Raw genomic sequence first — 15,550 nt, 5'->3', positions numbered from 1 at the left:
CATTTTTTTTCAAGCACAGTTGTAAAATTTAAAACCTTTGCGTTCATTTTTTCATTATATGTATCATCCCATACCGGCGTATTATATATATCTAATATTTTATGCAGTAAAAATTGTCTTGATTCAACGTTTGACGGTTTAAGGGGTCCCTTTTTTTGTAAAATTTCAAAAAGATCACGATAAGTTACTTTTTGCGTACTTATCTCGACTACATCCAGCTACAAAAAAAAAATCACGTAATGAATTGGGGCAAATTGGGGCAAATGGAAATTATGTATTATTTAAGCCAAGTATGTCTACTATAAGTATCATGTAATGATAATTTGTCAAAATTTGTCAATTTTTAGTTATCTTCTATTGTTTAAAATAAAACTAGTATCGTCAACAATTTTGAAATTTATTGTTAAAATTTAAAAGTTTTGAGTCTACATATTAGCTAATTTTAACTACTTACCTTCATTTAAATGATCCATTGTATATATTGAAAAAAATAACTCTTGAAACTGCACAGTTGTGTTCACAATGATCGTCAAAAGCTGAGTAACACATAACGCGCGTGGTCACAAATTTCAGATTATATTTTATGCACTATTCACTCAATATCAGACGTTAATTATATTAATGACCATTTTTATCTACAAACAATTTACTTATCGTCTTCTATAGGTTGTCCCCAATGTATATATATATGCTCCAATTATAATTGTTGTCATCAAAAATTCGATTTCGGCAAGCTAAAATTACATTTCAGACCACTGTGATACGGTGGTAATTTAATCCACTTGTGGTACATGGTGTGGTATAGTTAAAAAGTTGGTAATTTTGTGGTATTTATGAAAATACAAAAAAATGTGGTATTATTTACTATATTTACTTTGTAAGCCGGCCATTAGAGAACTAAATTGCATTATATTGAAATTTTTTTTTTTACTATTATTTATGGTTATATAATTCACAGATATTTTCTATAATACCACAGAATAAAATATAAATTTAATCTATTCTGTGATAGTATTGTTCTGTGGTGATAATACTAATTGATTAACATATTATTTTGATCGCAGACATGATTTAAGATATAAATCATGATCGCAGATAAGCAGATTACCTAATCAATGTTTAAACGCGTAACGGTACAAGTTGTACAACTGTTACTGTTACTGTAAATAATTTCTGTAGTAGGTACGCCAGTACACAGATATCTATACTAACTATGTATTATAATTATAGCCATGACAAATAAGATGCCATGCTATAACACGGTTGTGAATATGCAACCGCGGTAATTAACTGACAATTATATTATAATTAATAAGTTATAAAAACTGTCAACTGATAAATGATAATAGTATAATACTCATTACTCATTAGTCAAAATAGTCATTAGTCATAGCGATCACGAAAGTTGAAAATATGAATTTTGAACTTTTTAGTTTTTATTGACTTATTATTATTCAACATTCGTTCACTAAGTTCTAAGTAGTAAATTAATAATTATATCTGTTATTTTGTTTATAAATATTTATAAAAAATATTTAGTTATGGATAAATGGCTTAAAAAACTCGAGTCTAAAACTCAGCCTACTCAAGTTATTTTAAAAGAAACGGAACAAATTGATGAACCGGAACCTATTTTGAGTTTGTTTGATGCTGATTCGAGATTAGTTACTGAACAAGAGCTAGAACCTTCTCATTCATCAACAACAAAAAAAAAAAAAACAACTGTTAGAAAATTTAATGAAAAATGGCTAACTATGACAGAATACAAAAATTGGCTTACTACCAAAATTAACTTAAAACAAAAAGAAGTAGCTTACTGTAAGGTCTGCAGTTCTTTTTTGAGTCCTCACCTTACCGAGATTTAGAGACACGGACAATCCGCCAAACATATTGTCAATTCCAAACAAGTGGTCCAACAAAATTCAGTCAATGAAGTTTTTAAAATGTCATCATTGACCGAAAAAACCAGAATTGCGGAATTGAAACTTACTGCCCTTTTTGCTACAAATAATTTGCCCTTTTCTTTGTCTGACACACTAACCCCTCTACTAAGCACAATATTTCCAGATTCTAAAATTGCCAAAAATTTAACTCTGAAGAGAACCAAAGCAACAGCAGTTATGAAAAATGTACTAGGAAATAACTTTTTAAATGAACTGTGTGATACACTTACACAGCCTGGTTCTTTTTATTCGCTTATAATGGATGAAACAACTGATATTTCCGAAATCAAACAGTGTGCGGTTGTGATTATATATTTTGATACAAAAACAATGACTGTAAAAACTCAGTTTTTGGATATGGTTGAAACATTTTCAGGTAAATCATATCCTTTTAATTTATTACCTACTTAAATATTACATTATCTAATAAGTTATTATTTTGTTTAGGAACGGCTGATGATCTGACGGACACCCTTCTAAAATGTGCTTCAGATAAAGGTTTAGAGAAAAATATGATGGTTGGATTTTCTTCAGACACAACAAATGCCATGGCTGGAAAATTTCATTCTGTTTTCACAAATTTGAAAACTGCTATACCAGGTATTGCTTGTATTAAATGTTCTTGTCATATGATTCATCTGTCTGCATCCAAGGCGTGTCTAAAACTACCACGGTCTATTGAAGATTTATTGCGCAACGTAGGCTCTCATTTTAGTAGGAGTCATTCTCGCCAAACCAAATACAAAGCCTTTCAAGAATTTTTTCAAGTGGAAATACATAAAATATTGTCACCCTGTACAACTCGCTGGCTGTCACTAAAAGCGTGTGTTGATAGAGTATTAGAACAATTTTCTGCTCTCAAAGAATATTTTAGACTGGTTAATTTTGAAGATCCCTCCAAAACATCAGAATTAATTTATAGTACTATGGAAAACTCATTTAGTATAATATATCTGGAATTCATGTCTTATTCACTTGGTATCCTGACAAATTTCAACACTTTGTTTCAAGGTGAAGGGCCTTTACTACATTTACTAAAACCTGAAATTGAAAAGTTGTTGAAAACAATAAGTATGAATTTTATGACTATTGAGTATATAAGAAACCTTGACTCAATCATGAACGTTGCGCCTAATCTGTCACAATATTATCTTCCTTTTAACGACATTTATATAGGTATATGTGCAACTGATTCGATAACAGATTTAAAAAATAAAAACGTTGTTAACTCTAATGAAATATTTAAGTTTTTTAAGTCATGCCAAGAATTCTATATAGAACTTGTATTGGACATAAAAAAAAGATTTATATTTGACGACTCTGTGTTTGATTGTGTAACCGTAACTAATCCGTCTTTAGTAAAACAATTCAAAACAAAATCTTTAGCTAATATATTAAAAAGATTCCCAGTGTTAAATTCAGTGATCTTAAAAACATAAAAACTCTGCATCGCAATAAACTTAAAACAGATTCATTGGTGGGGATTCTTAGGACAAAACATTCCGTTGAAGACTGTATTAATTTTAAGCCTTCAGCTGCAATGGTTAAAAACAAGACATGGGACTCCTCTAACATTAGAGAGAACCAATGAAACTATTTTTTTTTTAACAGTATTAGTTATGTTTTTTATAATTTTAATTATAAAGAAAGTTGTGATATTATTTTCATAAATAAAATGTTAAGTATACTTAAATATTAAATTTGTACCAAATCCAAGAAGTGATATTTTTTTTTTCGTTAAAGTTATGTATTTATTAAATTAGTAAAAAATCTGTGATATTGTTTTTTGCTAAAAATGTTATTTTTATTGTTATAAATTATAAGCATATAATATATAATTTAAATATTTAATATACATTAAACATATTTTATAATCCAAGTTGTGATTTTCTTTTTATTCAAAAAATAAAGTTAAACTTTTGTGAATTTATTTGTTTTAATATATATTGTTGGTTTATTATATGATAAAAATTAAAAATTATATGTAAATTATAATAAGTCAATAAACATGTACAACTAATATATCTAGTCTATAGGTAGTACCTATAAGTACCTATACAATATTATATCGTATTAAGTACATAAACGTCCTAAATCATAATATTATGTGTTTATATGCTTAAAATATTAATGGGTAAAAAGGGAGTATAGTAGCGAGCGAAGCGAGCGCGTTATATTTCTAAATTCTAATGTGGTATTCGTAGTGGTAATATTGATATGGTAATGTGGTAATTGTGGTAATTTTGCTATCATAAAATGGTAATATGACATTTTGAATTCGGCAACACTGCTGTAAGATGCGGTGTTGGATATACATAGCGATAACCGAATAACGATAAACGAAATGTTCAACACGTATGGGAAATTGGGAAGTTATATTTTTGTATAATATGATAAAGATAATATTGATCGCTTTATCGTATTATCTGCCTTATAACTAAGATAATCGGATAATTTAAAATGGCAATATGAAAATTGTCAATGCGTATTCATTCCGAAATCAATCGTTGTTCGTATAAGTTTTTTTCGTGTGTATAATAGTTTATATAATGTATTATACGTATTTTAATATAGTTCGTCATGGAATTTGTATTTAGTGAAAAATCGAAGCCTTTTATTATCTACGAAGGCTACAAATTCCGTTTTCATAAGACACTACAAGATGATGTACAGCGGTGGCCTTGCTGTGTCAAAAATTGTAAGTGCTTTATTAAATTATCACTGTTCGCGCCGTCGTCACCGCCACTCGCATATAGGTTCATACTAGTACATCCCACCGACCACACACACATAGTTATTATTAAGATTATTATATAAGTTATACAGTTATTACATAATATTTAGATTAGGTGCGACCGGGCATTGTCCAGCGGTACGGCAGTGAGTTCAGTTCGTTCGTTCGTCGCACACAGTCGACACGACCTATATTATATTGCAGGCGCGAATCGCCTTGTAATATGAAAGTGTATTGTTTTTATATAATATTGTGATCTGGCTCGAATAGCCAGATATCATACTGTTTTTTTATTTTATAATAGAATCTAGATTGTTAGCGCCGGCTCTAATAGCCGATTGCATATTTTTATTATTCTGTATTTCTGTTGATATATACCCCGTCGCCAATCGTCGGGCTATTTCAAATATTATTATTATGTTATAATATTGTCATGAGTGCGATCATAATTTAAATCGTATTTGAGTTGTTATATTATTATTGTTTACCCATACGGGCCGTAATTAGTTATAGCTATTTAAATTATTGTCTGGCACGATAGCCAGTGATTTTATATTTTTATTATTTCGTGTAAATCGTGTTAACTTATTATTGTTGTTGTCTATTATCAAATTATTATACAAGCACGGGTTATAGCAGCTGGCCAGCAGTGCACCGACTAAGTTGTGAGTTAGGTACACATTATTAATTATATTATTATTGTTTTTATTCTGTTGGGCCAGCAGGGCCATTTAATATTGTGTATTATCAAAATTATTAAATTTGTGAATTATACAGCAACTCAACAACAACTGTTTATCATTTACTTAATTTGAGTTAGGTACTCGTCCAATATTCTTTAAGCACACACATCACAATATACACACATTTACACACCCACCCACTCTCTAGCACTCACAGGATTTGCTCGGCGACCCTGTCCACTTCCTGTTGAGTGCTATACATAAATACACATTACACACCATAATACTGGTTGGTCGGTGTGTACAGAGTGCGCACGAAGTATTTTTGGTACCGAGCGCACGAACTAATTATTGTTCGTTCTCGGCCGCAACAATCACCTTCAAATGTAATAGTTGAGAGTAACACGAACATAGCGAACCTGACAACAAATCTCTAAATTGGCAAATAATGAGTAATTCTTTGAAAAGAAAAGGGTTTGGTAGACATTTCTTGCAAACCGTCAAAACTTATTCGCTCGGAATTGAAACAAGGTGATATGCCGACTTTGACTAACAATGATTTATCATTAATTCGACATAATATTCATCGCGCCCGTCTATCTGTGCATCCCCCTCTGCCTAGCTGCATTGAAGAATTACATACGGCTTTGGGATCCATGGAAATTAAAACCAACATTGGTGAACCGTTTTTATTTGTAAATGATAAAGAGAATTTGATAGTTGGTTTTTCTACGGAACAAAATATAAAAGTGCTATGTGACGTAAAGAAAATATACGTCGATGGGACGTTCAATAACTGCCCAAAAAACTTTACACAACTTTTTACCATACATGGTCTTAAAAATGATGTGTATTTACCTCATGTGTTTTTTTTACTGCCCAACAAGTTAAGTACTACATACACGTGTGCATTTCAACATGTAATTCGTCACTCCATATCCATTGGTGTATCGGGCTTTCCTACTGACATTTTTATAGATTTTGAACCAGCAATCCATAGTGCTGCAGCGGAAGTCTTCCCTAACGCAAAAATAAGAGGTTGTCGATTTCATTTAGGGCAAAGTTGGTGGAGGAAAATCCAAAGTTTAGGACTTACTAAATTATACAATGATAACACAGACGATAGTCATTATTTAAAATATTTTTTTGGATTACCATTTTTGGAGCCTGCAAAAGTCATAGACAGCTTTACTGACGACTATATGGCAATACGGCCTGCTGAAAATTACCTGATAGTGAAATTTACAGACTACATTTTTGAAAACTATATTTCACCGGACGCTATGTTCCCCCCGAATATTTGGGCACAGTTTACTGCTAGCTGCAACCGTACTACAAACAGCTGTGAAAGTTTTCATTCCAAACTAAATATGTCGTTCTACAATAGCCATCCTAATATATATAATTTTGTTGATGTCTTACTACAAATTCAATCGGAAACATACATTAAATTTAGAAGTAAAAGTGATAGAACAAAAAAAATATGTGAAAATGAATCTTTCATTAGAGAACAGATAACAAAACATGAGCGAAAAGAAATTTTGATTTAGTTAAATCGTTAAGTTTTAAGTTTTTGCCAAAACAATAGTCAAATTTTTATTATATTATACCAATACATTTATTTTTAGATACTGAGCGAAGCGATGAATGTATTGATTGTACAATGAAGTGTGTTTTTTTTTTATTTTTTTTTATTGTTTTTTTAATTTTTAATTTTTTTTAATTTTTTTTTATTTTTGTGTCTGTTATCACCTTTTAGGTGGTTGGTACTTTGGGGGGTCAAAAATAAAAATTTCCCAGTAGTTTTCACAAGCGACGTGAAAAACAAAAGAAAAATTAAGGAAAAACGGGAATTTTTACGCAAAATCTGTTTTCGAGAAAATCGATTTTGGTTTTTGGTGTAACTCTAAAACAAATGACCGTAGGGACATGAAATGTTGACTGAATGTTTATATTAGCATTTTCTATACACCATAAAATTTACAAAATATTTTGACTCTTTTTGAGCTGTTTACGGACATTGTCAGTTTTCAATTTTTTTAGTTTTTTTTTTCTATAAATATCAATAAAATTTTATCTGTTGAGTAAAAAAGCTTGAAAATTTAATAGAAGGCTCCTGATATATCGTTCTAATAGCAGTTGAAAAATATTAAAAATACACAGGCACAATTTTTTTTTATAAGCATTTAAAGTTCAAATTTTGACAACATTTATCAAATTTATAATTTATTAATTATTTAGTGGTTAAAAATGTATAAAATGTTTAACTTGTATGGCTAAAGATTGAAAATTTAAAACAAGGCTCCACGTAAATAGGTTATATGAGGACTTTAAATCAATAACGGGCTAAGTGCCAAAAAGTTGATATTGAATTATTCACAATTTTTTTGAAACCAGAGGAAAATTGTGAAAATAAATATCAATAAAAATGTAAGACCCTTTAATAACTTGTACTTAACACTAATCATTATTATTATTATTATTGTTTATTAAACGCCGAAACGGCAATTTTACATATTATTACAAGTAGGTATGGTATAAGTACAGTAAGCTAGAATACATAAATAATTAATTAGGTACATAAATAATTTAGATAAAAGTATAAATATTTCAGAGTATACATGTTATAATATAGATAAATAGTATAATTATAAAGGTAGAAGTATAATTAGTGGCCTAAGGATTATTGGTTGTTCGCAGCTCTGAGCATGCGGTGTAGAGTGTGGTTGTGCCCATACGAGGTCTTGTGGGTTGGGACCAGTTCCGTCTTTACCCTATGGGCACGTGGAGCACGTGCCCAGGGCCCCATCCAAATGGGGCCCCCGGCCAAATCGAAATTACAATTTTAAATTGTAATGTTTTCGCCGTTACCGATCCTATACGATTACGACGGTTATCGGCAACGACTCGCGGAGTATGTTTCGATCGGGAGCGGGAGGGGTTACCCACACAAATGCAAGAAACTACAACAAGTTTTATATAATGTATAAATCAATTACTGCAGTGCCAATAATCTATATCAGTTTCCACCTGCCCGCATTATGTTTATGTACTAGATTATTTATCTTATCTTAATTATGTCAAAGCAGTGAATTGAATAGGAATTTTATTTTGAACGTTTTCAGTAAATACACATTACACAATAAAACTGACTGTCAGTATAAGTGCGCCGTTTGTCCGTTTCGTTTAGTTTATTTAACTATAATAAAAATATAAAATATAACATTTTATTAGTGTCTGTAATAGAGTTGTAGTCTCATTTAATTATGTCAAAAAGGACATATTTGAGTGGTTCAGAAAAAAGAAAAAGACTTGCGATCCAAAAAGAAAAAATTAACAAATTGCCTAAGCTTACTTCATTTTTTACACTCGAGGAAACTAACAGGCAGAATGAGTTTTCGACCTCGTTATATCAAGGTACCTCTAAATTTGAAAGTCCAGAAATTGGACCCACTTTTAATGATACAACTAGTGTTTTGAGTTCATCAACTCCAAATTTTACTACAAATACACATATTATAGAAAATATATCTCACGACCCTGGTACTTACTGTGATGATATTTTAACTGAAGAAAAACGCGATATTTGGATACTCAAAGGACCAGAGTTTTTCCAGATTAAAAATAGTGACTTCTCCGAAACTTTTACAAGTTTTTCAGATATAAGTGGTAAAACAAAAACTAGAAGCTTGACTAGAAATGTTTTCACCCGCAAATTGACGAATGGAGAGTGTGTAGAAAGAAGTTGGCTCATATATTCGCCGTTGAAGAAATCTGTATATTGTTATTGCTGTCGTATTTTTAATTATACTATTACTATAGGCAACAGTTTGAGTTCTTCTAATGGATACAAAGATTGGAAACATATTAGTAACTTTTTAATGGAGCATGAGAATAGTTCACTACACAAGCAATCAATGATGAAGTATGTCTCAAGAAGCAAAACTATTGCTCGAGTGGATAATGGATTGATTTCTCAATACAATGCTGAAATCAATTATTGGAAGAATGTACTCAAAAGGATTGTTGCTGTGGTAAAGTTTTTGGCTTCAAGGGGACTTGGATTTCGTGGTGATAATGAAATGTTGGGATCTCAAAATAACGGTAATTATTTATGTTGGGATGCTTAGAATTAATAAGCGAATTTGACCCTTTTCCAGCTGATCATATACAAAACTACGGAAGTCGTGGAAAAGGAAGTACATCATATTTGTCTGCAAATATTTGCAACGAATTTATTAATATAATGGGGGAAAAAGTGTTAACAACAATTATTAGTGAAATAAAAGCAGCAAAATACTATTCAATAAGCGTCGATTCCACTCCAGATCTATCTCATGTGGACCAACTCACTTTTATTGTACGGTTTGTTAAAGACGGAAAGCCTATTGAGAGATTTTTGCAATTTTTGCCTATCGAAGAGCATAAAGCGCAATATATAGCAGATACGGTTTTAAACTTTTTGGAAGACCATAAAATTCCAATAAAAAATTGTCGTGGGCAGAGTTACGACAACGCAGCAAATATGGCAGGAAAGTATTCTGGGCTACAGGCAAGAATTAAAGAGCAATGTAAATTTGCAATTTTCGTCCCGTGTGCAGCACATTCATTGAACCTGGTAGGGGTCCAAGCGGTTGGATGTGTTTCAGAAGCAGTATCATACTTTCAATTAGTCCAGAAATTGTTCAATTTTTTTTCAAGTTCAACCAATCGATGGAAGATATTAAAAGGATGTTTAGGCGGACAAAAAGTTCTGAAAAACTTATCTGAAACCAGATGGTCGGCACGAGCTGATGCTATTAATGCTTTGCACAATGGTTATAATCATATTTTTGAAGCTTTATTATTAATTGCTAAAAACACCGATCAATCAGCAGAAACGAAAAACGAGGCACAAAGTCTTGGCAAAAAAATGGAAAAATTGGAGACCGTTATCCTAACTGAGACATGGAATGACCTTCTGGGAGCTATAAATAAAACAAGCTTAAGTTTACAGAATAATACTATAACAATGGACGTTGCAACAAAACTGTTTGCATCACTTAGTGAGTATATTAGTAATGCACGCAATAATTTTGATCAGTATGAATCGGCCGCCAAAGAAATTAATCCAAATTCTGACTATAAAGATAAATTTCAAAGAATAAGAATTCGAAGCACACGTATTACTTTTTTGGAAAATCCATCAGAGACTGTGCAGTTGAGTGGTAAAGAAAAATTTTATGTAGAAACGTTCCTTCCCATAATCGACACGCTAAATACACATTTAATGCAACAATCGGAATCGTACAAAGAAATTAATGAACGTTTTAGTTTTTTTACTCAGTTACGAACAATTGAACCTAATCATTTGAAAAAAAAATGCAAAGAATTGGCAGATTTCTATTGTGAAGACATAAACACTAATGAGTTAAATTCAGAATGTTTTCATTTAAGGGAATACTTGAAAACCTTCAAAAATGAATCCATGGACTTAAGTATCTTAGACATACATTCTTTAATAAAAGCAGACAAATTAGCAGAAACATTCCCAAACGTGGAAGTTGCCACAAGGATTTTCCTTTGCCTCGTGATCACCAATTGCAGTGGGGAGCGCTCATTTTCACAACTAAAAAGAATAAAAAACGAATTACGAACAACTATGTTGCAAGAACGGTTAACCAATTTGTCAATAATGTGCATAGAAAGTGATCTCCTTCAAAAACTAGACTTCGAAGATATAATTGAAGATTTTGCACATCAGAAATCTCGAAAAAAGCCGTTGCTTACTTAACGATACACATAAACAATAAACATATAAACATAAATAATAATAATAAACACATAAAAATAAAATATAAGTTTCATTGTTTTTTTTTATTCAGTGAAATGTACATAGTTTTTAATTAATATTAAATAAATCATATTAAATAAACTTTTGATATTTTTATTCAACTTTTGTAGGCCTACTAAAAGGGCCCATTTAGCTCCAGGTGCCCATGGGCCCCTGCAAAGCTTAAGACGGCCTTGGTTGGGACATAAAATTGTGATTGGTTTCTGGAAGAATGAGAAGGAACTCTGAATGGTATGGCTGCAAGGAGATCAGGAACGTCCAAAGAACCACTTAGAATTAAATTTAGAAAGTCTAAGTCTGCTTTTGCACGACGAGAAGTAAAAGTTGGGATGTTCAAAACTTGCCTTATGTTGGAATAATCATGATTTTCGTGATAAATGTTCATTTTGAAGTCAATAAAGTTAAGAAATTTGCAAAGAAATCATGCAAAATATAAGTTTTATTTCACCCCTTAACCCTCGGCCGCCCGCACCTGACTCCCAGACCCCAGCACCCGCGGACGGCACTCAGTGCCGACACCACGGAATTTGTTCTAAATTTGTTAATAACTCGCTTATTAATGGTTTTACAACAAAAACTTAAATACCTCGTGAATAACTATAAAAAATCTTTTTGAATGTTGATTTTTTAACATTTGTTACTTCAAACAAGCACTGTGAAAAATCTCAAAACAAATACGTAATGTAAATATCTGGTAATTATAAGTATAATACCTACTTTCAGAGACTCTTATCTACGTTAAAATGGCTTATAGTGAATTTAATATACACAAAGTTTGTAGTTTTTTCATTTTTTTATTATATTTTTATCATAATTTTGAGAAATGTGATTATAAAACATGAATATGATAGATAAACGTATTTATTGATAAAACTAAAAATTATACTTTTAAACTTTTAATAAATAAACTTTTATAACAGACTTTTTTACTAACTACAACTAATCCTTTTCTTAAATTTTAATTTTCCATACTTGATTCTGAACTTTCAGAATTTTGACATGAGTGGCACTTGATTATATTCGTACAATGTTTCTTACAAACGAAACGAGTACAAAGGGAACATCTAACCGTAGTTTTGTTGTTTTTTCTTGTTCCACATGCATGACAAGCTCCAGATCTTGGTAGATTATCTCCTTGAGTAACAGAGCAAACATCTTCATTTTTGTATTTAGAGAGAAAGTACTGTACATCTTTAGGAAGACCCTTCACTTTGGCCCTTTCTTTCAAATGTTCTTCTAAGAGATTCGTGGCGAGCCTTTGAAGAAACGGCAACCTTCGAAATTTGCGATAATTGTACATTGATATATTATTGGCAACGTATAAAATATGAGAATTTACCCCAGCCATATCCAAGAAACGGAAAAACAATGCAAGCGGCCATCTTCTAGTATTCCGAGCTGTTGAAGCTACCGAGCACTTTTGGTCAACTGTGTCTACTCCACTTTTTGTTTTATTGTAATCATAGATGATTTCAGGCTTTCCGGTTTCTTCGTTTATGTCACCAGGACCATCATGCATAGTAGATAATAAAATGACAGCTTTGTTTTTTTTAGGAACGTAAGACACCAAAGTACACTCATCTTGATATCCAAATAGTGATGATTTTACTTTACGTTTTGGATTTGGAAGAAATCCTGGTGGAATATCGGTTTTATTTTTTTTCAAAGTGGTGACGAGGGTTATACCCTTTTTGAGTAACTCTTGTGCCAAGGGATAACTACCATAATAATTATCGGTTGTCAAATTTCGTTTTGAGGTCTTTAGAGGTTCAATAAGTCGCATAACAATGTCAAATAGTTTGTTGGATACGAGAAACTGTCCGGGTTTTTGTTTGCCACAATATATCTCAAAATTATAGACGTAAAATGTTTTCGCATCAAACAATGCATACAATTTAAGTCCATATTTTGCAGGCTTGGCCGGCATGTATTGTATGAAACTACACCTCCCTCTAAAAGCGTACAACATTTCATCTATAGTAACGAATTCTGAAGGGGAATAATTTTTCATGTTATTATCATTGAAAAGTGTATACATTTCTCTTACTGCAGCAAGTTTATCAGATTGTTGTCTTTCAACCCGAGTATCCAAATCATCAAACCGAAGACATTGCAATAAAAAGAAAAATCTATTGTAACTGAACGCTGCACGAAATAATACCATACCAGTACCGTCTGTTTTCCAAAAACTTTTTGCGTTCGCACGACTTGTCTTGCATGTGGCCATATAGAATAATATTCCTATAAGTGCCAAAATTTCGCCTCTTGTAGTCGTTTTGAATTCCCTACTTCTGAATTCATTGTCTAGTTCAATACATCTGTTATAGACTTTAGCAGCTCGCTTATCAATGAATTTATTAGTGTAAAAAACAGTTTTGTCAATTATTTCAAGTGAAAAAAATTTGAGAAAAATATCTATTTCACTTTTGGCCTCTCTTGAAAATCTTGTCGGTCCCGGCAAAACTTTTATTATATTTTTTGACTTGATTTTTTGTTTAGGCAAAGCTAGGCAATTGCTGAACCAAAAAGTTTCTTCATTTTTTCCCATAAAAACGTCAAAGTCGGAATAATCATAGGGTATTATTATAGTCAAAACTTACAGATTGAGGTGAAGAGCTATGTTCTTCTTCTACTGATAATTCGCTTTCACTTGAATGATCGTTTGGTAATATTACCTCATCTTCCACCTCACTGTCATCACTAAAGTCAGCAATTGGATCAACATCGTTAGTATTATAAAAAGCATCACCTGAAAAAATTATAAAATTTGAGCTATTAGAAAATATTATTTATTAAAACATAAAAATTGAAAAATTAAAAAAAAATTGTAATACCTACTATTATAAAAATCAAATTATATAATATATAACATAAAGAAGTATTTGATATATGTTTATAAAAGTAACAACTAGTTTTTACGTAGTATTTATTAGTATATTTCATATAAAAAAAATAATAATAATAATAATTTATGATAGTAAATTCAATCTTACCTTCGTCGTTTAGCTCTTGTAAAAGAGCCGCGATCTCATCATCTCCGCAAAATCGACGAAACTGAGACATACTATCAAGTATCAATTGATATGAACGCAAGATTGAAATATAAGTTCACCCGCGGACGGTACTGCGTACCGATTTAAAAAAAACACGAACACACGCGGACGGTACGGAATGCCGATAGACTGACCTTCAAACTTCACAAACTCACTGTCAACTGAGTAAACTAGCAAGAAATTCGGTGTATCGGTAATAAAATAGCCAGCTATTTTTAGATATGATATCTGTTTCTTTTCGGGCGATAATACCATGCACATTCAAGCAATATCAATTTTAATGAATGTGCGGCACAGAGTGCCGTCGTGCGGGTGCCCGAGGGTTAAAATAAAAACAAAAATCTTATTTTAAAAAAATGATAAAATGTGTTAAGTCACAGCAGTATATAATATCAGTAAAAACGTGGCATGTGCCAAAAAATTTTTTTATTTTTTTACAAATTTAATAGATTTTTAATACAGATATTTTGGTAATATTAGACTTACGTTTTACAAATAATAAAAAAACCCAGAGAAAAAAAATAGCTTCATTTACTTAATTAATTTTTCGAAAAATTCTTTATTTTCTTCTTTTAGAAATGGTAGCATTTGCTGAAGATCTTTTTTTTTCGACTGATATTTTATTTTCAACCTAACCAAGGACGGTAAATCCAACTCTTTTATCGTGTTTTATCGTGTTTCCACACCTTTCTTGATGACTTTGCACGCGCTCCAAGCTTCAAGTTCACTGAAGGTAGTCTTTGTTTGCACCACACCCTAACCTTGTTATTTTGAGCCAAGAACATTTTGAAATTTGAAGTTTTCCAGTATTTAAGTACATGTCTGCTGCTTTTTTGAAATCATAGAAATTACTGGGTTCTAATAAAGTGACAATAAACGGGTTATTTGGTGTGGCGTGGACAATGAGTTTTACCAAGTCCATTAGAACTTCACACTTTTCAACCCTTTTACGTTTTTCAATTTGGACAAAATCTCTGTCACTGGATAGAAAGGAATGCTCAGACACTAGGTACTTATGATTAATTTCATCAAATTTATATGTGAGTGTTAAATGTATCCATAGAAATAATAGCATTTTGTTTTATTTTGGCCCACATAGTTAGTTAGATAGTTAGTTTACGTTTCACTGTTGGATTAGAATTCAATGCTTCAAAAACACATGAAGCGATTTCATTTCCTCCGCGGCCACTCATACCTTCGTGCCATAAGAACATGTGCCCTATGTTACTGTCACCAAAATGTACACCTAAATTGTAACAGGATAACTGACGCAAGTAAAACATTTGACTATGCGTTAATGAAGG

The 15,550-nt window shown here is 31.5% G+C and overlaps 1 protein-coding gene across 1 annotated transcript; it reads right to left on the bottom strand.

Annotated features, from left to right (window-relative positions):
* Nucleotides 1–12,151: 12,151 nt before the first annotated feature.
* On the bottom strand, nt 12,152–14,256 carry LOC132945933 (piggyBac transposable element-derived protein 4-like). The gene is made up of 3 exons (XM_061015771.1): nt 14,187–14,256; nt 13,794–13,942; nt 12,152–13,534 (listed from the first exon to the last, which is right to left on the bottom strand). Exons 1-3 carry the CDS (start codon nt 14,254–14,256, stop codon nt 12,152–12,154), a joined length of 1,602 nt encoding a protein of 533 aa, XP_060871754.1.
* Between the last annotated feature and the right edge of the window lie 1,294 nt (nt 14,257–15,550).

The sequence above is a fragment of the Metopolophium dirhodum genome, chromosome 1, assembly GCF_019925205.1.
Source record: "Metopolophium dirhodum isolate CAU chromosome 1, ASM1992520v1, whole genome shotgun sequence".
NCBI classification, from domain to species: Eukaryota; Metazoa; Arthropoda; class Insecta; order Hemiptera; family Aphididae; genus Metopolophium; species Metopolophium dirhodum.
Note: the sequence above shows the minus strand (reverse complement) of the source record. Positions and strands in the feature narration are given on the sequence as shown.

What these genes read in the sequence shown, in the direction of transcription:
- LOC132945933 (XM_061015771.1), bottom strand. Translation starts at nt 14,256, where the DNA reads ATGTCTCAGTTTCGTCGATTTTGCGGAGATGATGAGATCGCGGCTCTT. An exon ending in ACAAGAGCTAAACGACGAAG is followed by an intron (nt 13,943 to 14,186) that starts GTAAGATTGAAT and finishes TAATTTTTTCAG; the next exon opens with GTGATGCTTTTTATAATACT. An exon ending in ATAGCTCTTCACCTCAATCT is followed by an intron (nt 13,535 to 13,793) that starts GTAAGTTTTGAC and finishes TTCATTGATAAG; the next exon opens with CGAGCTGCTAAAGTCTATAA.